Source organism: Neofelis nebulosa, chromosome 4, assembly GCF_028018385.1.
Source record: "Neofelis nebulosa isolate mNeoNeb1 chromosome 4, mNeoNeb1.pri, whole genome shotgun sequence".
NCBI lineage: Eukaryota > Metazoa > Chordata > Mammalia > Carnivora > Felidae > Neofelis > Neofelis nebulosa.
In genome coordinates this window covers 87,553,606-87,579,780 of record NC_080785.1, presented here as the reverse complement: position 1 = coordinate 87,579,780, position 26,175 = coordinate 87,553,606, and the positions used below count along the sequence as shown (strand labels likewise).

The following is a 26,175-nucleotide window of genomic DNA, read 5'->3' as shown; positions in this document are numbered from 1 at the left end:
TTCATTTATTTTGAGAGAGAGAGAGAGAGAGCACAAGTTGGGTAGGGGCAGATAGAGACACAGAGAGAGAGAATCCCAAGCAGCCAATGTGCTGTTAGCACAGAGCCCAGTGGGGGACTCAATCTCACAAACCGTGAGATCATGACTTGAGCTGAAATCGAGTCAGATGCGCAACCAACTGAGCCACCCAGGTGTCCCCTCTGGCTACTTTTAAAATGATCTCTTTAGTTTGTGGGTTTATCATTTTAATCAAATTTAGAAAAGTTGTGGCCATTATTTTTTCAAATAGTTTTTCTCTCTTCCCTTCACTCTCTCCTCCCATTCTGGTATTCCATTTAATATTGTCCCACAGCTAACTGATATTGTTTTGTTTTGTTTTGTTTTGTTTTGTTTTGTTTTGTTTTTAGTTCTTTTTTTGCCTCCTTGTCTCAATTTGGATACTGTCAATTATTATGTTTTCAAAATTACTAACCTTTCTTCTGCCGATTTCTAATCTGCTGTTAATCTTATCCATTGTATGTTTCTTATTAGATACTGTATTTTTTATATCTAGAAGTTTGATTTGAATCATGTTTATAACTTCCATGTCTCTCCTTAACAGTGCTCATGCTTTCGTCTTCTACTTTTTTGAATAAATGGAGTTTATAGTAGGTGGATTTTTTTTAGGTCGTGGTTAAAAATACATAACATAAAATTTACCATCTTAATCATTTCGCCATTTTTACTTAACCAGTTCAAGAGTGTTAACTATATTAACGTTGTGAAACAACTCTCTGGAACTTTTTGATCTTACAAATCTAAAACTCTATACCCATTAAACAAGTCCTCTTCTCTCCTTCCCCCGACCCAGGTAACTACCCTTCTACTTTCTGTCTCTATGAATTTGGCTATGCTAGATACCTTATATGAATGAAATTATGCAGTATTTGTCTTTTGTGATTGGTTTATTTTACTTAGCAAAATGTCCTCAAGATTCATCCATTTGTAGTTTATAACAGGATTTCCTTTAAGGCTGAATAATATCGTAATGTATGTATTTACCATATTTTCTTTATCCAGTGATCCCTAGATTTGGGGATCTTTACTTATACCTCTTGATTATTGTGTATTAGTGCTGCTCTGAACATGGGTATGCAAATATGTCTTCAAAGACTAAGCTTTCACTCTTTTTGAATATATACCCAGAAGTGGGATTGCTGGATCATATGGTAATTCTACTTCTGAGTTTTTGAGGAGCCTCCATACTGCTTTCTATAGCGATCGCACCTTTCTACCATTTCACTAACAGTACACAGGGCTACCAATTTTTCTACATCATTGCTAACACTTGTTATTTACTTGTTTTATTGATAGTAGTCATCCTGATGGTTGTGAGGTGATATGTCATGGTTTTGATTTGTATTTCCCTAATGATTAGTGATGTTGATTAGCTTTTCATATGCTTCTTGGCCATTTGTACATTATCTTTGGAGAAATGTCCATTTGAGTCCTTTGCCCATTTTTTAATTGAGTTATTTGGTTTTTTGTTGTTAAGGAGTTGTTCTTTATATATTCTGGTTATTAACCCCTTATCAGATATATAACTTGCAAATATCTTCTCCCATTCTATAGGTTTTTTTCTCTGTTGATTGTATCCTTTGATGCACAACAGTTTTTCAAGTTTGATATAGTCCCACATACTTGTTTTTGCTTTTGTTGTCTGTGCTTTTGGTGTCATAGCTAAAAAATCATTGTCAAGTCCAAAATCATGAAATTTTTCCTCTAAGTTTTCTTCTAGGATTTTTATAGTTTCAGGTCTTAGGTTTAGGTCTTTATCCATTTTGTGTTAATTTCTGTATGTGGTATAAGATAAAGGGCCACCTTCATTCTTTTGCATGTGACTATCCAGTTCTCCCAGCATCAGTTGTTAATGAGTCTGTCTTTTCCTCATTGAGTGATCTTGGCATTCTTGTTAAAGATCATTTGACCATGTATGTGACCATACATGTTTATTTCTGGACTCTGTTCTATTCCATTGGTCTTTTTGTATGCATTTATGCCAGAACTACACTGTTTCGAATGTTTTGAAATAAATGGTGAGTCCTTCAACTTTGTTCTTTTTTAAAATTATTTTGGTATTTGGTGTCCTTTGAGATTCCATAGGAATTTCAGGATGGATTTTTCTATTTTTGCAAAAAAAATATCATGGAATTTTGATAGAGATTGCATTTAATCTGTAGATCACTTTGGATAGTGTGGACTTCTTAATAATCCTAAGTCTTCCAATCCATGACATGAGGTTGGTTTGCATTTATTTTTGTCTCATTTAATTTTTTTCAGCAGTGTTTTGTACATAATAGCTGTAATGTCCTTCCTTAACTAATCCTATCACTTTTGTCATTTTTGGGTCCATTTTTAAAACTGGTTTTTCTCCTTATTATGTATTGTATTTTCCTATTTTGTATGCTTGCTAATTTTTGTTTGAATGTTAAACATTGTGAATTTTGTTGTTTGGAAATAACCTTTCCTTTGTATTACATTTTTGAGGTTTCTTCTGGGACACAGTTAAGTTACTTAGAAACAGTTTAATCTTCCAAGGCTTGCTTTTTAAGCTTTGTTAGGTGCGACCTGAGCATCCTTTAGTGTAAGGTTAATTTGTTCCTAGTACTGGTATAATCCTCTTCTGAATGCTCTAGCTGTTGCCCCTTGTTACAGGATTTCTTCACTTTGTGAACTCTTATCATTCCTTTGTGAACTTTGGTAATTGTTCTGATTGCTTCTGTCTCTGGCTTTCTTACATACATGTGCTGATCAGTATTCAGCCGGAGACTTGTGGGGGGATGTACTGCAGAACTCCAGAGGGGTTTTTTTTGCTGCTTTTTCCTCTCTGGTACTTTGTCCTTGGAACTCCAGCTATCTTGGTATCACTGAACTTTCTTTCCTTTGTTAAGTAGGTTCCACGCCCAATGTGAAGTTCAAACTCATGTCCCTGAGATCAAGAGTCATGTGCCCTACCAACTGAGCCAACCAGGTGCCCAATTGTTTTCTCAATTTGGGGAGTCTCTCTGGCTCTGGTTTTCCCATCTTAGTGCTGCATCCTAGAAACTCTATGGACAGAACACTAGAGAAATTAGAGGGCTTACTTTTGTTTCCTCTTTCAGAGATTGTGCTGCCTGTTGTACGGTATCTGAAAACTTTTTACTCTTTTGTCCATGTTTTTGGTATTTAAGATGGGAAGATTAATGTGGCCCCTGATATTCTCATCATGGTTAGAAATGAAAGTCGCTGTTGGGGCGCCTGGGTGGCTCAATCTGTTAAGCATTCGACTTTGGCTTAGGTCTTGATCTTGTGAGTTTGAGCTCTGTGTCAGGCTCTGTGTTGACAGGCCCAGAGCCTGGAGCCTGCTTCAGATTCTTTGTCTGTCTGTCTGTCTGTCTCTCTCTCTCTCTCTCTCTCTCTCTCTCTCTTTCTCTCTGCCCCTTCCCTGCTAGTGTACTCGCTGTCTCTCTCTCTCTCTCTCAAAGCATAAATAAACATTAGAAAAAAAATTTTTTAAAGAAATGGGAGTCCCTGTATATTTTTATAGTCATAATTTAAATGTAAAGTACCACTTTTTAATTGTTTTAATTAAATCCCATGATTTCATAATGTATTAGCTTTGCATAGCCAGAACCAAAGGATACCGTATGTTTTGATTGGATAAATGTATTTATGTTCATGTTCCTCAGCATTCCTATTTCCTTTAAAACAAATGTAGGAATGTATGATGAGTTAAAAGGTGAGCAATTAGTTGCATTTGCTTCTTTTATAAATCCAGTTTTTATGACAAAAATTGTGTGAGTGTGAAACATATGACTAGAATATTACTAGGGTCAATAGTGAGAAGTGTTTATTTCTCTAAGTATAATAATTCAATTTTTATCATCATTGGAAAATATTTGCAACGATGACTAAAAATACTGGTATGATCCAGAGTTATCTTTTATATTTTGAGCAGTCATTATAACTTAACCTTTGAAGTAATAAGTATTAAATGGTGTTAAAAATCTCTGGAGGAAATGGGCTTTAAGATATTAGAAGAGGAGCAGCTGGGTGGCTCAGTCATTAAGCATCTGACTCTTAATTTCAGCTCAGATCGTGATCTCACAGTTTGTGAGTTCTATCCCCACATTGGGCTCTCTGCTGTCAGCATGGAGCCCACTTGGGAACCTCTCACCGCCCCCCCCCCCCCCCCCGCCGGCCCTTCCTTTGTCTCTCTCTCTCACTCTCTCAAAAATAAACATTAAAAAAAAAAAAGATATTAGAAGAGTATCTAAAAATCTGTCTCCTCATTGATCATAGGCAACTGAAGTGACCTTTTTCTTTTGATGGAGGTGGATTTGTAAATTTGTTAAATTAAAACACAGGGATAGTTTTCTTGTGCTTATCCTATTCTCTACCACTGCAACCACACTAATGAGAAAATAAACTTAATTATAAGAGGAAGGCTTTGGGGTGCATGAGTGGCTCAGTCAGCTGGGCGTCTGACTCCTGATACCGCCTCAGGTCATGGTCTCATGGGTTCATGAGTTAAGAGTCTCGCATCGGACTGTGTGCTGACAGCATGGAGCCTTTTTGGGATTCTCTCTCTCTCTCTCTCTCTCTCTCTCTCTCTCTCTGCTCCTCCTCTGCTCATGCTCTCTCTCAAAATGAATAAAAATTAACTTAAAAAAAATAAAAGGAAGCATTATGTATATTTAGTTGATAGTTTGTGTGTAGAAAATTAACATAAAAAAGGAGGTATTTTAAAACTGAATTAAAGCTTATTGTAGCTTTTTTCTTTTTTGACATAATTTCAGGTTTGAAGGAAAAGTTGTAAGAACAGTATAAAGAATTTCTGTGTATCCTTAGCCAAAATTAACTGTATATTACAATTTTCCTATATTTGCTTTATCCTTTTTATCTATGTTGATAGATACACATGTATTACTTTTTCCTGACTTATTAGAATCCTGATACTCCTTTTCTCTATATGCCTCAGTTTTGTTTCCTAAAAACCAGGTGATTCTCCAACATAAGCAAAGTGCAATGATCAAAAATCAGGAAATTAACATGGATACAATACTATTATCTAGCTGCCAGTATTATTCACATTTCACCAATTGTCACAGTAGTATCCACTTAGCAAAAGAAAATCCCGGATCATATGCCGCATTTAGTGTCATGTCTCTTAAATTTCCTTTAAGCTGGAATATTTCTTAAGCCTATGTTTGTATTTCTTGATATTGACATTTTTTTTAAGTGTTGAGATGTCATTTTGTTGAATGTCCTTCCATTTTAATTTGATTGATTTTTCTCCAAAAATTAGATTCTGGTTCTATAAGGGCAGGAATACCACAGATGTAATGGTGTGTTCTTCATAGTGCATTATATCAAGAAGCAAATGCTGCAATTTCTCCTTTTACTGATGATGATAACTTTGGTTATTTAGTTAAGGTGATACCTGCCAGGTTTCTCCAAGGTAAAGTCACTCTTTGTAGCTAATAAAATACCTGTGGAGAGAACCTTTGTGTAAATATCCTATTACTCACAGATTTGCCCATTAGCTTTAATATTTATTGATGATTCTTGCATGAATCAGCTATTAAGATGATTACTTAAAAGTTCTCTTTACAGAGATACCTGTCTGGCTCAGTCAGTAGAGCATGCGATTCTTGATCCGGGGTTGTGAGTTCAAGTCTCGTGTTGGGTATAGAGCTTACTAAAAAAAAGTGTGTGTGTGTGGGGGCGGTGCCTGGGTGGCTCATTTGGTTAGCATCTGACTTCAGCTCAGGTTTTGATCTCGTGGTTCATGAGTTCGAGCCCCACATCGGACTCTGTGCTGACAGCTCAGAGCCTGGAGACTGCTTCACATTCTGTGTCTCCCTCTCTCACTGCTCCTTCCCTGCTTGCACTCTGTCCCTCTCTCTCTCAAAAATAAACATTTAAAAAAAAAAGGGAAGTCATTTAGGTGACTTAGTCAATGAAGCATGCGACTTCAGCTCAAGTCATGATCTCACAGTTTGTGAGTTCGAGCCCCACATCTCTGTGCTGACAGCTCAGAGCATGGAGCCTGCTTCAGATTCTGTGTCTCCCTCTCTCTGCCCTTCCGCTGCTCGTGCTCTGTCTCTCTCTCAAAAATAAATAAACATTAAAAAACATTTTAAAAAACATTTAAAAAAAGTTCTCATCACAAAGGAAAAAATTATAACTGAGGTGATATATGTTAACTGAACTTATTGTGGTAATCACTTCACATTATATCAAATCATGTACAACTTAAACTTATGCAATGTTCTATATCAATTACATCTCAGTAAGATTGTTGCCAAATGGTAACTTTGTTTTTGTAATTCTCTAATTTCTTCTGTGTTAGCTGGCTCCCTGCTATAAAGAGAAGTTTCCCTCTTATTCATTCATTCATTCATTCATACCAGTATATTCTTTTTTTTTTTACATTTATTTATTTTTTGAGAGACACAGAGAGAGCACAAGTTGGGGAGGGGCAGAGAGAGAAGGAGACACAGAATCTGAAGCAGGCTCCAGGCTCTGAGCTGTCAGCACAGAGCCCGATGCAGGGCTTGAACTTACAAACCATGAGATCATGACCTGAGCCGAAGTCCGATGCCCAACCGACTGAGCCACCTAGGCGCCCCATACCAGTATATTCTTATTTTAATTTTTGACAATGTCCCTATCATTCTTTGAGCACCTTCTTAATTTCTGACCCCACAAGATGTTCCAGAATCACCTTGTACTGTCTCTGTGCCAACTGGAATCAGACATTTCTCTAAGGAGCCTTGGTTTCTTTTAGTGTAGAATGGTGTTTAGAGATTTGGTTGCTAGATATGCTTATTGCTACTAAGGAATCGCTGCTTCTAAGCCTTCTCAGTGGACATAGCTAAATGTATTGTATACGTATGTGTATGTATATGTGTGGATGTGTATAATACACCTTTATTTTCAGAAATGATTATTGAGTCAACCAGTGTCGTGGCTGCTAAGAATAAAAAAGTGAATATATTCTTATGCCGTGCGACCAAATGATCATGTCCCAATTAGTAGAAGTTATAAGTCTACTGTATTTTGTACTCTTGGGATAAATAAATTATTTTCTTGGCCAACTACATTTTAGGAATTATTTAGATCTTATCTGGTGAGGAAGATGCCTTGGATCATGAGAGGTATGGAAATCATGTTATATGGAGAACATTGAAGGAGCTGGGCACATTTAATCTGGAAAATGGTTAACAACAGCATATACTTATTACATTATTTTATTTGAAGGCTGAAGATGTGATAAATAAGTTTTGTGCTCATTTAAAGTAGGTAACTAATACAGGTGAATGGAACTTAAGAAAGACACAGTTTCTCTCTGCATAAGGAAAATTTTGAGGCAAACTCTCTTCTAATGGAGTGAGCTGCCTTGAAAACTTCAAACTCAGTCATTACCTCTTCAGAGGGAAATTTTGCCCATTTTTATATAATTAATTTGTGCTGTGAAAAGTTGGAACTACTTGAAAGATAGCTTAGTATGGTATATTTAGTGGCTTAGTTAATTGTATATCTCACAAGATGCGTCATGAGGAAAGGATTCTGTTCTAAATAAGTATAAGACATATTGTGTACATACTCTTCTCTTGGATATTTATAATGCACAGTAATATATTAAAGGCTCTGAGAAGTCCTTAGGTAAGGAAATTTATCTGACTTTTTCTAAACTAGTGGATTTAGGGGACAGGTGAGGCTACAGCTGTAATCTACATACATGGTATTTAAACCAAGATACCTGAAGTGATCGTCAAGGGACTAAACAAAGCCAGAGAAGATGTCTAAGTACTGAGCTTAGGGAGAAGAAGAGAGCCAGCAAAAAAGGTGAGAAGGAATAGCCAGAAAGTTAAGAGCAAACCCAAGACAGGTTTCCTAGAAGCTAAGTGAATAAAGTCTTCCAAGAGGAGGGAACATAATTGGCTGCATTGTATACTGCTGGTATGTTGAGTATGATGAGCAACTGAGACCTGATCATTGGATTTATTATTTTTTTTATCTTTTAATGTTTATTAATTTGAGAGAGAGAGCACAAGTGAGAGGGGGCAGAGAAAGAGGGAGACAGAGAATCCTAAGCAGGCTCTATGCTGCCAGTGCAGAGCCTGACACGGGGCTTGAACCCACGAACCATGAGATCATGACCTGAGCCAAAACCAAGAGTTGGACGCTCAACCAACTGAGCCTCCAGGTGCCCCAAGACCTGATCATTGGATTTGGCAACTAGAGTAGAAGTCATTGGTATCCTTAAGGAGAGTTTTCAATAGAGTGTGGGGAGTAAAAGCATGATTGGATTGAAGAGAGAAGGTAGAGAAATTGGAGAAGATAGCAAAACTTTGCTGTGAAGGAGAGAAGAGAAATGGAATAGTTGTAGTGATTGAGCACCTACTGTGGTCTTTTTTTTAAAATTTTATTTATTTTTAAGAGAGAGAGAGAACATGTGCGAGCAGGGGAGGAGCAGAAAGAGACAGAGAGAGAGAGAGAGGGAAAGAGAGAAAAGAGAGAGAATCCCAAGGAGGCTCCACGCTGTCAGTGTAGAGCCCGACACAGGACTCACAACTGTGAGATCATGACCTGAGCCAAAATGAGTCAGATGCTCAACCAGCTGAGCCACCCAGGTGCCCCCCTACTATGGTTTTTATTGTTGAAAAGATTAGGCAAAAATGAAAAGCTCATGAAATTGAGCTCATGATTCTGGTTTAAGTAGTAGTTGTAGCATGTTTATAAAGTACTTTTCTCTGTGATACAGATTTGAATGGGCTAGAAATTGAAGTATTTGTTTTTTCCTGATATGTAGGAATTTCCCTCAGATTAGAAGAATGTAAGTTTAGTGGCTGTGAAATTGTGTTGCATTCCTGAATTTCCAGGCAGATTAGGCCTCTTGGTGTGGTAGTTAGTAGTAATATGGAGCAAAGCCCCCAAATTTTATTTTTATTAATCTGAAGTGATGATCTGGACATATTAATAACGGTTTTACCTAAAATAGATTTGCAGACCAGCAATATGTTCATCATTTTAAAAATGACTTGGTTTCCCTGAATAGTTCACTTGCCCCTAAAAAGTACTCTGGTTACATTTAAAGCCATAAATACTAATTTTAAATTGGCCACTGTAACTATAGGACAAAGAAGCCCAGGAACACAAATTGGTTCTCATTTCTACTTCACCATATTAACCCTCCATCTGCCTTCTTAGAATGAGCCCAGTCAGTAACTCCAATTACAGTTGATTCCTGTTATTCATAGTAGTTGTGTTCTATAAGGTGGCAGCAAACACTGAATTAGTGAACATTGAAGCAAAGCTCCTATGGAAATACAAGGTTAAGCTCCTGTGAGCCACTGGTCACAGCATTTTCATCAGCTGATCAGTACCTAACCTTGTTTCATATGCGTTGCTGTTTACAGACACCTTATTTACTTAGTGTTGGTTTGCTAACATTGAATTCATGGCCAATAGCCCTGTAACTAATATGAAAATGAAACTTATCTAACACATTTTCTTCATAAGGCACATCAAAGCCTTCTTGCATTAGGAACACTAGACAGCACTTCAACACTACCCTTGGGGGCCATTTTAAATTAAAAAAATCAATAAAAAGCAAAACATGCAAAAAAAGGTCACAAAATAGTCCACAAAAAAGGTTTAAAAAAGATGGGGCTGGGGCGCCTGGGTGGCTCAGTCGGTTGAGCGCCGACTTCGGCTCAGGTCACGATCTCGCGGTCCGTGAGTTCGAGCCCCACATCGGGCCCCTGTGCTGACAGCTCAGAGCCCGGAGCCTGTTTCAATCCTGTGTCTCCCTCTCTCTGACCCTCCCCCATTCATGCTCTGTCTCAAAAATAAATAAACGTTAAAAAAAATTTAAAAAAAAAAAAAAAAAAAAGATGGGGCGCCTGGGTGGCTCAGTCGGTTAAGCGTCTGACTTCGGCTCAGGTCACGATCTCGTGGTCCGTGAGTTCGAGCCCCGCGTCAGGCTCTGGGCTGATGGCTCAGAGCCTGGAGCCTGTTTCCGATTCTGTGTCTCCCTCTCTCTCTGCCCCTCCCCCGTTCATGCTCTGTCTCTCTCTGTCTCAAAAATAAATAAACGTTAAAAAAAAAAACTTTAAAAAAAAAAAAAAAGATAGTGTGAAAGCTGTCTTAAGAAGACAGACCATCATCTTGTTTGACCTCTTCTGGAAACCTTCACATCAGACATCTCAAGTTTTTTGCTAGTCTCTGCGTGTCTGGAAATGATTAGGGAAAGTAGTATGAGTATTTTGACCTTGCAAGTAACAATTAACTAGCAGGCAAATTTGCAAATAACAGAATCTGAGAATAATTAAGACTATTAGGTAAGAAAGAGGTGGCTGTCTGATATGTTAAATGAATGTTTTGGAATATACTTACATAATTGAATCATGTTTATGAATACTAGGATTCCAGTTTACTGAAGCTATAACTTTGGAAATTGAAATCTAAAACTTGGTTCAAGTTGTAATTTTTATCAGAGTTCCACAGATACATGTCTTAAGAGTATAATTCTGATACCAATTCCAATGTGTGTGTTTTTCCCCCGCCACCAAGCAATTCTCCAGCATCAGCTGGGTGTCCTATAATTCAACTCAATTCTGACACTATCTTTCTGGAGATAACATCACATCCTACCAGGTAAGGACTCAGTCATGCAAGACTGCCCCTCCCCCTGCCTCAGATGTCATTCACAAGTCCAGACCATCCCCTGGGCTTTTGACTTACATATAGATTGGAGGTTCCCACCACCCCCTCCTGGAGGTCAGTTAATTTGCTAGAGCAGTTCACACTACTCAGAGAAACATTTTACCTACTAGATTACTGGTTTATTACAAAAAGATATAACTCAGAAGAGACAGATACAGCAGATTCATAGAGGACATGATATGGGGAAAGGGACCTAGAGCTTCCATGCTGTCTGCGCACACTTAACTGTCCCCAGATCTCCACATGGTCTCCAACCTGGAAGCTTTCCAAATCCTGAACTTTTGTTTTTTATGGAGGCTTTATTATATAGACACAATTGACTGAATCACTGAACTCCATCTCCAGCTGTTCTCTGCCCCCAGGAGGTTGAGGGAAGGGTAGGGAGTACTAGGACTGAAAGTTCCAACCTCTTTGACTCCACTGGCAAAGAGTGTCCTTGTTCAGGTGCTTTCCGAAAGTCACCTTATTAACATAACAAAAGACCCCTTTAGCATTCTCCCCATAGGAAATTCAGAGGGTTTTAGGAGCTCTGTGTCTGTAATAAGAATGAAGACCAAACACGGTTGACCTTTCAAAAACAGGGGTTTGAAGGCTGTGAGTCCAGTTATATGCAGATTTTTTTCCCATAAGTACAGTGCAGTACTGCAGATGTATTTTTTTCTTTCTTATCATTTTCTTAATAACATTTTCTTTCTCTAGCTTACTTTACTGTAGGGTAATAATACATAATAATACATATACAAGATATGTGTTAATTGGCTGTTTATGTTATCAGTAAGGCTTCTAGTCAACAATAGCCTATTAGTAGTTGAGTTTTAGGGAAGTCAGAAGTTACGTGTGGATTTTTGACTTTGCAGGGGGGTCTGTACTCCAACCGCTGAGTTCAAGGGTCAACTACATTTCTTACTATGAATCAAAATATCACAAAGAGATGGTTATACAAAGTTTAGGAAAAATAACAACCCTAGAACACCTTCCCCACATTTTCCCTTTCCCAGGGGCAAATACTTTCAACATTTTTAGTTGATATTGTATTTACCTGTCTTTAGATACACATGTGACTTGGTGATCTACAGGGGCATGGAGAAATAGTCACTATTATAGTATGGAGTGAGAATGCACATCTGCTGCTTTAATAATAGCTTTTAACTAGACCTCCTTTCAGCCCCACCTTTACTCCTACTTCCAGTGGAACCTGGGCCACAGTCCTTGAAGCTTTTGTTGATTTTTATGGTATAAATTGGGTTGATGTTCTCTTTTGTCCACTATCATGTTCTGCTTTCTCAGATCTGCAAGGTTAGTTACTAGTCATACATCTTATTTAAAGCTTCATTTTTATTTTTGTTTTCTATTTACCTGTGCATATATATGTGTGCCTTTGCTGTAATTTCCCTTATATATTATATATTTTTTAAGTTTATTTATTTTGAGAGAGAAAGAGTGCGCACACAGGAGCATGAGTGAGGGAGAGGCAGAGAGAGGAGAGAGAGAATCCCAAGTAGGCTCTGTGCTGTCAGAGCAGAGCCCAGGTTGGGGCTCAAACTCACAAACTGTGAGGTCATGACCTGAGCCAAAATCAAGAGTTGACCCTTAACTGACTGAGCTCCCAGGCACCCCTCAGTTACATAGCGTAAAGGAGTAAAGTTAGATGCCGTGTTTAGCCTTTTTTTTTTCTAGTAGTTTAAAATACGTAACTATAAAATTACTCTCTAACTAAGTCATTTGAATGCTACTGCTTGTATGTTCTCAAAATTTAATTTCCTGATGAACTTGGCCTAGAAGAATCCAATGTGTCTTGTCAAATAGGTCAGAACAGGGATAAAGTTATTTTATTTTATTTTTAATTAAAAAAAATGTTTATTTTGAGAGAGAGAGAGAGAGAATGGGAGAGAGGCAAAGAGAGAGAATACCAAGTAAGCTTGGTATTGTCAGCTCAGAGCCCGACTCGGGGCTCAACCTCATGAACTGTGAGATCATAACCTGAGCCGAAATCAAGAATCGGACACTTAACCAACTGAGCCACCCGAGCTCCCTGATAAAAATTATTTTAGACAGAGGAAATATGACCAGGACTGGAAGGCAAGCATGAAAATGTATGGTACATTCAGAAACCCACATGGCTAGATTGTAGGATATGTATATGAATGGTAAATTGGAAAGGGTAGCTGAGAGGTCGTGTTTGGAAGAAGATAGCTGCTACTGATTGTAAAGGCAATAAATCTATGATCAGGTTGTGAAAAAAGGGGGGGGTTGTCTACTATACTAATTAAGCTTTTTTTTTTTTTTAAGTTTATTTATTTATTTATTTTGAGAAAGAGCACGTGAGCAAGGGAAGGGCAGAGAGAGAGAAGGAGAGAGGGAGAATCCTGAGCAGCTCAACACTGTCAGCGCAGAGCCTGATGTGGGGCTCAAAACTGCAAAACATGAGATCATGACCTGAGCCGAAACTGGTCATGCCTGAGTCAGATGCTTAACCAACTGAGCCACCCAGATGCCCCTGATTAAACTCTTTTCTTAGGCATGGGAAATCATTAGATATTTTTGAAGAGGAGATAGACATGAGGAGGTCAGGAGTTCAGAAAATGAAGAAGTAGTGGGGCACCTGGGTGTCTCAGTCAGTTAAGCGTCCAACTTCGGCTCAGGTCATGATCTCGCAGTCCATGGGTTCCAGCTCCGTGTCGGGCTCTGTGCTGACAGCTCAGAGCCTGGAGCCTGCTTCTGCTTCTGTGTCTCCCTCTCTCTCTGCCCCTAACCCACTCGCATTCTTTCTCTGTCTCTCTCAAAAATAAATAAACATTAAAAAAAATTTTTTTAATAAAAAAAAAGAAAAGAAGTAGTAAGAGACTGTTAGAGTGTTCCTGGTAATAGATGATGGTGACTTACTTGCACCAGACCTGATAATGGGCCCGGAAGGGTTATAGGAGAGATGTGTTGGCAGCATGACAAAGTAGACTATATTTATTTACTCCTTCATGTTTACTGAATGGTTCCTATGTGCCACATATAAAAAACTAGTGGTGGTGGGAAAGGGAGAAAGCCAAGAAAGTTTCTAGCGTTCCTTGTGTGCATAGGAGATTGAATAGATGGTAAAAGAGGAGTCAATTTGAGAAGGGAAAATGCATTTTATTTTTTTTTCTTGGAGGTACTTATTACAGGTTCACAGAAAAGCTTAATTTATGGTCCCATATTTTCTGTTGAGTGTCTTGAATTGAAAAGAAGAAGTGAAACTGGGTGTCTTCTCTGTACTTCCTTCTGTTAGGAATAACAGAAGTAAAAATGCAGCTGTTGTTAGTTTTATTAAAAAATAAAATACAACCGAGTAAATTTAAAGATCCATTTGGCTTTATTCAATAATTCATGAATTGGGCAGCATCCCGTTTAGCAAATAGAAAGGAGCTCCAAAAAGCTGAACAAAATGGAACACTTTTATAGGCAGAAGGAGTAGGGAACACTTTTATAGGCAGAAGGAGTAGGGACAAGGAAAGAGCAGATTAATTCATCTTTCTTTGGGGGTCGGAAGGGGTCTGTTAGACAGACTACCTCACTAGTGCTGACCAGGAAATTCCAGATTCACTGGTTTAAGATGACATTCCTGGGAAGAGTTGAAGCTGCAGTTAGGTTAGGTATTAAGTCTTGGTTTGCTGACATGGGGTTTAGCACAAGTGACTCTATTTGGAGTCTGTTGTCTTTTATTTTATTTTTTTTTTACATTTAACAACTCTATCTTAGAATAATTAAATTTTACTTTTCAGTTGTGTCAGTAACTTAAAAGATTACGTTTAGTACTTAAAACATAAATGTTGAAAAAAAGTAAGGGTAGGGTTTCTGAATAAAAATGAAGTAGGATCACAGACCTTTTCTTCACTAAAACCAAAAAAAGAAGGAAAAAGTGGGTGGGAAGAGGAGAGGGCAAAAATTGAAATAGAAGAGGACAAAAGAGGGGTATGTGTGAACTTATGCCAAATACTTAAAAAACTAGAGGCCAAGGAAAGAATGAGAAGCTAAAAGGTGTGTCAGATGAGGTTGGTAATTCCCGCTGCAAATCCCAGAAGCCAGACTAAGGAAGACAAGGCCTACAAAACAGTAAGCAAGCTCAGTAATACTGCCCCTGGAGGCAGAGCTAAGAGGTGCGTAGGGAGCGAAAAGTCAAGGAAGAATCTTCATACTGATGCTGAGCCTCACAGAGTCAGGGAACATTGCCATTTTAATTACGCTTTGGTAAAGGACAAGAGCCAAAGCCCACGAAGGTGTAATAGCCTTCTGACTGGAGGGATAGATCCTCATACAAGATACCTAATGAAAGTTCAGCATTCAGAAGTACCCCATTTCCTGCATCTTTGGGTTATAGAAAAATAGATGAAAAGCAGTATCCAGTTCTCAAATTGAAGATTGTGTGTGTGTGTGTGTGTGTGTGTGTGTGCATGCGTGTGTGTGTGTCTGTCTGTCTGTCTATGCCTGCGTATGTCAGCACAGAAATAAAAATCCCAGCTACAGTGAGAACGGTGTTGAAGTTGTTAAGCAGAACCTATTGGATATCAGAATAAGTAGGAGCTTAGCACAGCCATCCCCATGTTAAACACCATCAAGATTTAAAAAAAAAAAAAAAAAGGCATGGCAGCTCTACAGATATGCCACAGGAAAGAAATAAAGGAAAGAAATGACCACGAAAAGACTGTCCTGGATAAGAATAGCGTGTATCCCTGACAGAGATTACAACAAATGGAAAAGAAACAATTACTCAGAAATATTCTGAAATAAAACCTGCATTTTCAGGTTGAACGGCACTGAATTCCAGGGGGGAGAATTTATGAAATGATTAAAATTGACTGTACCTAACTTTAAAATAACTAACTTTAAAAATGAGAGAATTATTTTGGCATCCTGGACAAAAAGAGAACATGACCTATAGAAGCAGGGACAAAAATTTAGCTGACTGCAGACTCCTCAATTGCAGTCAATAGCCAGAAGACACCAGAGCAGTGTTTACAAAGTTTTGTTGGAAAAGAAGAGTGAACCAAAAGTATGCCCAACAGTATCCATTAGATTTGGTTTGGCTGCTAATAACAGTGGCTGTTATAAGTCAGTCACATGATCTATATTGAAGTGATCTTTGAAAGGCACATCTTTCAATTAAGTATGCATTTGTTCACTTTTGACAAATGCGTATATCTGTATAATCCACCTCTGATTTTAAATATTGACAATGTGTTTATGGTTCCCAAATCCATATCACCATCCTTCTTGGTCTCCTCCAGCTTCAGACCCATCTCTCCAACTACCTGTTTGACTTCTTTATTTTAATGTCTAGTCACTTTAACAGGTCTGAAATTTTTGTATTTACTCTCATAAACTTTTTTTTAATGTGTGTCCATCTCAGAAAATGGTTCAAGGCAAAAATCTAGATTCTTCTTTCTAATCCCTTTCCCCAACCTGTTTCATCCTAGTCCGTTTCCAGGTCTTGTAGATTTTACCCATAAATAAAACTCAGAACTGCCCACTTAGTGCCATCTCTCCTGATTGCACCTGAGCCCAATATGTTGTTATCTTCTACATGGGATTAAGACTTTCTTAACTAGCATCTAACTAGCATCACTGCTTCCACTCTAGCTCTTCAGTCCAGTCTGTTCTCTATAGAGTTGTCAGAGTGGTCTTTGCAAAATAGAATATTACTGCATTCTCAAATCACTTCACTGACTTCCTATCTTTGTAATAAAATTATTTGCTATGGTGCCTGGGATCCCATGACCCCTACCTCCCTTTAATACATCATCTTGAATCACTGTCACTTGTGTCACATTGGCTTCCTTTCTGTTCCTTAGAAATACCAAGCTCATTCCCACCTCAAGGGCTTTGTGTTTGCTCCTCCCTCTGCTCAGGGTGTCCTCCCTCAATTCTTCATATAGTTGGCTGTTATCGTCCCTAAGATCCCAATTCACATGTCATCTCACTGGGATTTCTTGACCATTCTTTTCAAAAGTTTCCTACCCTGTCCCAATCATATTTCCCTGTTCATTTCTTTTATGGCACTTCTTCAACACCACGTTATCTTGTTTGTTCATTTTCTTTCTTTTCTCTTTGCAGTGTAAGTTTAATCAGGGCAGAGACCTTGTTTGGTGTTCACTTTTGTATCCTCAGTGCCTAGAATAGTACAGTATTAGTAGTAGGTATTCAGTAAATAAGTATTTTTATTAAATGATCAGATTAAATATCTCTAATGATTTTCAAATTGTATTCATAGCATTTTTGATGAGGTATAGTTAACTATTTTAATCTCTAAGTAAAATCATTTTTAAGATCTATTAAATCTTTAAACCATTTGAATACCATTTAGTGCATTATTATTTTGATAAAGAGTACCTGGGCCATTTATTTAGTGAATGTTTCTACTAGAGGCCAGTAATAACATATCTATATTAAAAAAATTTTTTTTAATGTTTATTTATTTTTGAAGGAGAGATAGAGACAGAGTGTGAGCGGGGGAGGGGCAGAAGAGAGGGTGACACAGAATCCGAAGCAGCTCCAGGCTCTGAGCGGGCAGCACAGAGCCCAATGCGGGGCTGGAACTCACAAACCACTACGAGATCATGACCTGAGCTGAAGTCAGACGCTTAACTGACTAAGACACCCAGGCACCCCAACATGTCTATATTTGAGTGGCGCCTGATTGCTTGATGGTAAAAATTTCTTGTGAGTAAATGAGGAAGTTGAGCCATTTAGACTGTATCTCATTGATTTTTTCTAAGTGGCACAACAGTCAAAGATATTAAGTACTTTAAAAAAAAAAAAAAGAAAAGCCCCCCAAATGCTCAAGAAATAGAGATGATGTGGGTATATGCTAAGGTTAAGAAACCCTGAAATTTACAATGTTGCATTAAGGGACATACAGGGTGGGTTGGTTGTACCCATCAGGAAGTTCCAAAGAGGTCTTTGTGGGTAGTATTAAAACTATCACTCTAGGGATTCTCTTGGATTTTACAGTAGCACAAAATGTTTTTGTAAATACAGATTTAGAGAGTTACATGCTTATAATTTTCCTTCTTAGATTAGGTGTTATCCTCCAGCCTCAAATATACAGACTATGCACTGGTTCCATGCAGGGAAATAAGAATTACAAATATTCTTTTTAGGGGCACTTGGGTGGCTCAGTTGGTTAAGTATCGACTTCAGCTCAGGTCATGATCTCACGGTCCGTGAGTTCGAGCCCCGCGTCAGGCTCTGTGCTGACAGCTCAGAGCCTGGATCCTGTTTCAGATTCTGTGTCGCCCTCTCTCTCTGACCTTCCCCCCATTCATGCTGTCTCTGTCTCAAAAATAAATAAATGTTAAAAAAATTAAAAAAAAATATTCTTTTTATGAGCTGGTATAAGAGGAAATGTATAGCTCTTTTTATTAGACCTTATTTTCCATTTCATTTTTCTGTCCTAAGATAGAAAACAACTTTAAACATGTAGTGTGTGGTATTTATTCTTCACAACATTTCTTTGAAATCGTATCCTCATTCCAGATTTAAAATTTTGCAGGAAATTTTAACAATCTGTGGGTCCCATGATTAGAAAGTAACTGCCTTGAAGCTGGTAGATTTCCTTCAGCCCATACCATGTTCCTTCTACCAGAGTTTCATTGTCTTCCCAACTCTGCTACCAGTGTAGCAAATTTTGACTTGAACTTTAGCATTCATTGCCTTTCTAAGGTCAGAACAGCTTTGTTCCTAGTTTCTGAAGCAAAAAAAAAAAAAAAAAAAAAAAAAAAAAAAAGGCTTATTTTAGCTGTGGAGGAAGTCACTGAGTTATATTTAATTTTAGCATTTAAGAATGAAGTTAGACTAGAGTTGGCAGGTTTGACTTTAACTCCTTTACTTTATACTTTTTAAATCTACAAATATTTATATATTTGTTGATTGAGTGATATGTCAGTAAATAAGCCATATTTATTATACTTCACAATATTTTTATACCTCTTAGTGTTAGGAAAGAGTATGTTTCTGTATTTATGCACGTGTCACAGTAGTGCAGGAGTTTGATGGGTAGAATTGTCAATTGTGGTCCTTAAATGGACTCATCTGTGGGTGTGCTTTCATTAGCAGTTTTTAGATTTGGTTGGTAAACATTGCGTTTAATATATACAAAAAAGCTATTATGAGAATTCAGAGATAATGACAACATTGGACTGCTCTCAAAAAATTTATAGATGGGACAGGGCCACATATCAGCAAGTACACAGAGTATACACTAAGTATAATGGGAACACAGAACAGGATGAGAAATCTTTAGTGAAGAAATTTGGGAGAAACTTGTAGAGAAAGTGGAATTTAGGATGCCTTCTGGAAATCCCCCTTGTTTTGTAAAGAGACGTGTTAATTTTGACACACAGGTGGAAAAGTGTAGGAAATATGGTATGGTTGAAACAAGATGTATGAAAACAGATGAACATAAGGGAAGCAAAAATAATATAAAAACAGAGAGGGCGACAAAACATAAGAGACTCTTTATTTGTTTATTTTGAGAGAGAGAGGAAGAATAAGCAGGGGAGAGCAGAGAGAGAGAGGATCCCAAGCAAGCTTCATACTGTCAGTTTGGAGCCCAACACGGGGCTCAATCCCTCAAGCGGTGAGATCATGACCTGAGCTGAAATCGAGAGTCTGACACTTAACCGACTGAGCCACCCAGGTGCCCCATGTAAAAGACTCTTAAATATGGAGAACAGACAGAGTTGCTGGAGGGGTTGTGGGTGAGAGGATGGGCTAAATGGGCAAGGGGCATTAAGGAGGACACTTGTGATGAGCACTGGGTGTTATATGTAGGGGATGAATCACTGGATTCTCCTGAAATCATTATTGCACTATATGCTAACCAACCTGGTTGTAAATAAATAAATGAGTGCATGAATAAAGGAATGAATGAATGAAATAGGGTGTATGAGAAGATGATAGCAGTAATGTTGGTAAGTTGGTTAGGGTGAGATTTTAAAAAGTCTAATTCTAAAGGGTAGAGGGTCTAGATAGGTTTGTAAAGGCAGTAGACAGTGATACAAGGTTGTTGAACAGACTAATAATGAAATCAGCGTCTGAGGAGATTTGCATAAACTGCCTTTTAAAAATAACCCATGTTCCATTTTGTCTAAAGGTTTTATTATGTTAAGTTCCATTTATGTAACACTGGTTTAACTAATGGTCGTGTTTTGGGGTGAGTTAGTAAAGGAATGCAGAGAAACTCCTGTACATTATTAGAATTGTTAGTTGTTTAGTCTTTATTGAGTTGTGGAATGTTTGGCTAGATGGCACTAGTGAGAAACTAAGGCCCAGAGAACTCAGTAACTAATTCAAAAGCACATCTCATTTAGCGTCAGAACTTGGATCTAGAACCCAATTCTCCTGATGCTTAGTCATTGCTTTTTCTCTGCTCTACTTCCTCTACGCCTATTTTAAAGTACTGGGTATTTAGAGACACAAAGGAAGAAAGATGCATCTGTTTTTTTCCTTTACGGTGTTTACATGTAATCAAATGACATGTGGCTATACTGCTTTTCATTTTTATTTAAATACCAGATTTATTAGTACAGACCAGTCTGAAAGAGACATCAAGCTTCAGCACTTTTTGTCCAAGTGAACACTTGTAAGAAGCTTCATTTTAGAGTAAGTAGGATTCTAACTGATTGAAGAGGATGGTTGAGTGGAGAAAAGGAATGAGAATAACAGCACAGGCGAAGCGTCAGGGGTGGGCATGAATGAGTTGTTTTGGAGCATGGTGAGAACCATGGTAAAGCAGAGAAGTTTGTTTCAGAATAATGAGAGAAGTTCCTTATAACATTTGTAGTGTTTGATAGACTGGGTTTTTTTTTTGTTTGTTTGTTTTGTTTTGTTTTTGTTTTGTTTTTTTTTAACATTTTTTTAATGTTTATTTTGAGAGAGAGAAAGAGAGACAGAGTGTGAGCCAGAGGGGCACACAGAGGGGCAAAGAGAGAGAGAGGAAGACACAGAATCCAAAGCAGGCTCCAGGCTCTTAGCTGTCAGCACAGAGTCCAACACGGGGCTCAACTCTCCAACCATGAGATCATTACCTAAGCTGAAGTCAGACGCTTAACTGACTGGGCCACCCATGCGCCCCTAGTCTTTGATAGACTGGGTTTTGTTCTAACATAGGGAATGGTTAAAAACCTCCCCCCCCCCCTTTTTTTTAAGCTACAAAGAATACCCTTGGGCATTACTATATTTGTGATAGTGAGATTTTATAAAGGTGTACTCAACATACGATCTCTTTGTAGTCGTCCTTTTTCTCTACCCTGGGCTTTGGCATCATAAATGCATTTTGCGTTGTCCTTGACATAGTAAAGTATTTTCAGGTGTTTTGACAAGGTATAATGATTAAAGCAGTGTTAAGGAGAGAATTAGCTCAGAGTAACTGTCTATACTGATATTTAAATGTTATGTCTGCAGTTAGCTCTGTGGTTTATAATTGGATTATTTCTATATCTTAATACCCATCCTTCTCTGAGATCAGTTGATCAAAAAAGATTAAGATTCTCAATTCAAGGTACCCAGTAAGCTTTCTATGCCACTCTTTTTGTCTGTAAATTAACTTTAGTGTCATAATGTAGCATTAAAAACAGCTTGAACTATCAATATGATAGAGACTGTAAACCTGTGTTTCTGGACTGTTAGAATCATCTTAATTATTCATGAAATCGTTTGTTGACTTATTCTTGTTGTATGAAATTTGGGTGTCTCTGAGTGTACTTTTTCAGATGTCCAATTCAGAAATCTATCTCAGCATGCTGTAAAACCTGTTTTAAAAATAGGTATGAGCCACTTGTGTCACTGAAAGGCTGTTGACACAATGGAAAAACTATTAAATGAATTTGCAGAACAAACCTTGCCATTACTGAGGAAAGGCTTGTTTAAAAAAAAAAAGTAGATTGACTTTTTATTTCTGTAGATCCAAAGAAATACAAATAAAATGTTTATAACATTTCATATACTTTGTGTCCTGTTATAAATAATTTCAAAATTTATTTCTAAGTGTAGCTTGGTGTAAACCAAAGTATATTTAAAAATAATCTTTTAGATCATTTTATTTGAAGCAGGCAATGTTTTCCTCACTTTCATTGAAGCTTTTTTTAAAAAAGTTATTACTGTTTATATGTAACCACTTAAAGATTCCCCAAATGTATTAAATATCTCATACATTTAATAGATGGAGTGAATAAAAAATCCTTTCACATTTTGTATATGAAATGCATATTATTTGCACTCCTGGAGGATTAGGAGAGAGGATCTTTTATCTTGGTAGATAACCTGGAATTTTTGTCAATAAAGATTAGGTAAAGAGAAAGGAGGTTAAAGTGAAATGTTGAGATTCTCATAGTTTTTGTACCATTTTTTCTGCTTTTGCATTTGGCAAAGGTGAAGGGCAGGAGAGGGGAGAATGAATGGAAAAAACTTCTAGGATGAAATGTGTTGAAGCTCATGAACTACTCTCAGAGATGTCTAGGAAAAAAAATGGGAGATTTTATTTTTATTTTATTTTATTTTATTTTATTTTATTTTTTAGTGTTTATTCATTTTTGAGAGAGAGAGAGAGAGAGAGGATGAGAGCATGAGTGGGGGAGGGGCAGAAAGCGAGGGAGACGCAGAATCCTAAGCAGGCTCCAGACTCTGAGCTGTCAGCACAGAGCCCAATGTGGGGCTCGAACCCACAAACTCTGAGATCATGACCTGAGCCTAAGTTGGACGCTTTAACTGACTGAGCCACCTAGGCACCCTGATTTTATTTTTTTTAATTTTTTTAATTTTAGTTTTTTTAATTAGGGAAAGAGAGAGTGAGAGAGAGAGAGAACGAATGGGGAAAAGGGGCAGAGGGAGAGAGAGAATCCCAAGCAGGCTCCATGCCCAGCACAGAGCCCGACTCTAAGGCTAGATCCCATAACCCTGGGATCAATCATGACCTGAGGCTAAATCAAGAGTCAGACAATCAAATGACTGAGCCACCTAGATGCCCCCAAAATGAGAGATTTTAAATCAGTAGTAAGGGAAAGCTTCCCCAAAAACCCTGGTGAGAAAAATGGAAGTAGCCATACCTGACTAACTTCAATGGTGGTAAACTTTGAAATCTCTAAATACTCCCATGTGCATGTAGTTGGAAATTGACATTGTGATTTTATGATAGTCTGGTAGCTATTTTTATTTTAAATGTCAACAAAAACTGATTACAGGTATTCCTTCTCTAAACCTTTTGCCATGTTTAAAAAAGGAAATATAAACACTTCCCAGTTCTTGGCTTGCAGGATTTTTAAATATAAAATTAATAATAAAAATAATCATAATTAACATCTGTTCTACGTACTGGACTCTGGTAGGCATTTTATGTATATCATCTTATCAGTCACAAAACCCTCCAAGGGATGAACAGATAGTCATTCCTATTGTACTAGTGAAAGAAACAGGTTAGAGAGATTAAGTTGCTTTTTCAATATTACATACCAGATAGTGGAAGACAGTATTTGAATCCAGGTCTTTAGACTCTATGCTCCTCCGTTTGTCCGGAATTTCAAAACATAGTTTGGTTGAATTTGGTCAGTTAAAGATGGAATTATTATTATCATAGGAAAGGTAATAAAACAATCTGGTTTATAACACTGTCAAAAATACACACATCAAGTAAATTCTGCCTTAAATTTTATTTAGAGACTGATCATCTGAACATTTGAACTTGTGGATAGTAATTTTCTTTATATTTGAATCCTCATATGCTTCCAAGAATGATTTGTAAACCTGGTATTTTGTTTACTCTGGGCAGACTCTGTAGCAGTAGCATCTCTAAAGTTGCAGACCTGCATGTGCTCACTAGGGTACTTTACTCCCAGGATTTCCCTGATATCCTTTGTAGCCTTAGATGATCCTGGTTTGTAATGAGTTCTGGGGCAAGTGTTTGTGTTTGAACCTGTTTAGGCTCATCCTTAACACCATACCCTCCATGCCAGCCTGGTCTTAGGACTAGAAGTATTCCAGAGTTAACTGGAATCAGCCTGGAATTAATTCTGTCCAGGGCTAAGGAACCATTAAGTTTTGAATCCAAAATTCTTTTAGACAAACACACACAAGATGCTTATGAAATGGTCTGTGGTAAATTTCTGAAGATTAGCAGACTGATATCTGGGAAGTGTTTAATATTAATTATTCCTCTGTAACTAACCCTAATATCAGTTTAGTATTTAACATAAATTAGTTAAGTTTCTCCAGTTACTTGATTTTAGTTCGAAGTTGTGTTTACTGAGTACCAGGGAGCATTAAATATGATTATAAACTTTGGCATCTTTATCAAGCCATCCTTTAGCAACAGTAATTGGCACTAGTTCCTAGATAGGAACTGTAGCAAAACTGATCTGTTACTGAGTGAATGAATGGATTTCTACTTTTAAATGAAGAAGTTCCAGTATAACCTGGGAAATTCTGAAATTTATTTAAAAGGCTTATTTAAAAAAATCCATCTTGTTAGAAAATTCAAGTGTTACATTCTCTTAGAAAGATCCTTTTATTATGGCAACTGATTTTTGTTTACTTAAGAGAACCTGTTGCTAAAATAGTAATGAGGAAGGGTGTAATACAAGTATAGTCATACACCCCTTGCTCTGCAAGTAACCAGAGTGCTATGTTCGCGTGTTGTTTAGTCTCATTTTGGACGTTGGAAATAAAGTCGTCTGTGTGTTTTTCTCTCTTGCACAGCCTAAAATGACGAATGTGTGATTTCAGTGGAATAAATGGCGTCCAAAGTCACAGATGCTATAGTCTGGTATCAAAAGAAGGTAAGTTGATCGTCAAAGCTTTCAACCTTTTAAATATTTTTATTCTAAAAATGCATGCTTTTTCTTAAGGTGCTATGGATTTATGTCAAATATTACCTGAAATAATGACATATAGATTTCAGGATCTTTTGAGTGGAATGGGAGCATTTTGGTTTTTCTTGTGCTAATTTTATTTCTAAAGAAATTAGAAAGATGATGCTTCACAGTGTTTTTCTCCACTTTTTACTCCACGTTATTAAAGTAGCTAGATTAATTATTTTCAGTTATAATATAAGCCAGATTTCCAGGACTTTGAATATAATTAGCATTTTATAAAAGCATTAAATTTTTCTTGCATTAACTTCTTTTAAAGCTAGGTTAGCAGAAGTCTTGTAATTTTATAACTTTTTATATCTAGAAAATATAGTCTTAATCTGTTTCTTGTAAGTTCAACTCAACAGTTGAATCTTTTTAATAAAATAAAATAAACCTTTGAGGTCTGTGTTTTTCAAACCAAAATAGTAAAATGTTTATTTTGATGTTTTAGGATTAATTGTCCTAACTACTAAACTAGCTGTGTCCTCTATATATTTCAAAATAAGCTTTCAATGTAATATTTTTATGAAGTGCAAGAGAATAAATGTCTTTTTTGAAAATAAAGTGTTTTTTCCTGAAGAGTGTTGTTTAGACTCTTTAAAATGTATGTTGTTATATGTAGTATTTTAGATTTTTAGTGTATATAGTGAGTTATGTTTGTTTTCATAGTTTAAAACATTTTTGATGCCTTATTCTTCAAGTCCCTATTAACAAAATATAATTATATGTTTAAAGCTTTTCTCATATGGGGTAAAATCAGACAATTTGTAAGTTTACTTGAATTGGAAATGGTAATTAGAGTGCTTTCAAGATTAAGCAAACCTGAGAATACAGTCTGTCTTTGGATGTGTTTCTCTTCTGCGTAGAACATGCCACAGATATACAGGATCACATGTTTCATATAAGGTACTGAATTGGAAGTATTGACATTGATCATACTATTAATTCTGTCTTTTGTAGTTCTGTATTCATGTCATCTTTACCTTTAAACTTCCATTCAACTTAAAACTGAATAATGAAACTAAAACAAAATTATTTTTTATTTTTTTTTATTTCCTACATAAATCCTTGAAAGCTTTTCTGTTAATGCCTACTTATTATGAGAGTTAGTAATGTTTACTAAGCATTTTATCTATCTGGTTTTTTATGTTAAACATTTCAAACTTCACTGAAGATCATTTGTAGAACATGCTAGATTTACTGTCCTTTCTTGGTAACGGAGGGTTTGAAATATTACACTCGCATTCAGTTAGCTCACTAATACCCTTCTTATCTGCGGGTCATTTACCTAGCAGCTTTAGATATGTGCAACCAAAAAATTCTCCAGAGCAACCATAACAGATGTCACAAATTATATCTAGCAAATGTAATCACACATTTTATGTTACTGAGTCACCAGAACCATTAACCAGATTTTATTTGCTCTATTTTTAAATTTTGCTTTTAAATTTAATTGTCTTGAAGAAATACATGTGACTACTTTGAAAAATTAATGTTTCCGGGCTAATTGGGAAAAAAAAAAATAGCCACCAGTACTACCTTTCCCTGT

General features: G+C 37.0%; 1 protein-coding gene across 5 annotated transcripts in view; it reads left to right on the top strand.

The window, feature by feature from the left end:
* The window catches only part of PHTF2 (putative homeodomain transcription factor 2), a 127,783-nt gene that overhangs the window by 8,196 nt on the left and 93,412 nt on the right, over positions 1-26,175 (top strand). For all 5 annotated transcript variants that reach the window (XM_058725297.1, XM_058725296.1, XM_058725298.1 and 2 more), the window contains exon 2: positions 24,472-24,551. In XM_058725297.1, coding sequence (XP_058581280.1) covers positions 24,507-24,551 — 45 coding nt within the window. In that variant the 5' untranslated portion in view covers positions 24,472-24,506. The remainder of the gene's footprint in view (positions 1-24,471; positions 24,552-26,175) is intronic.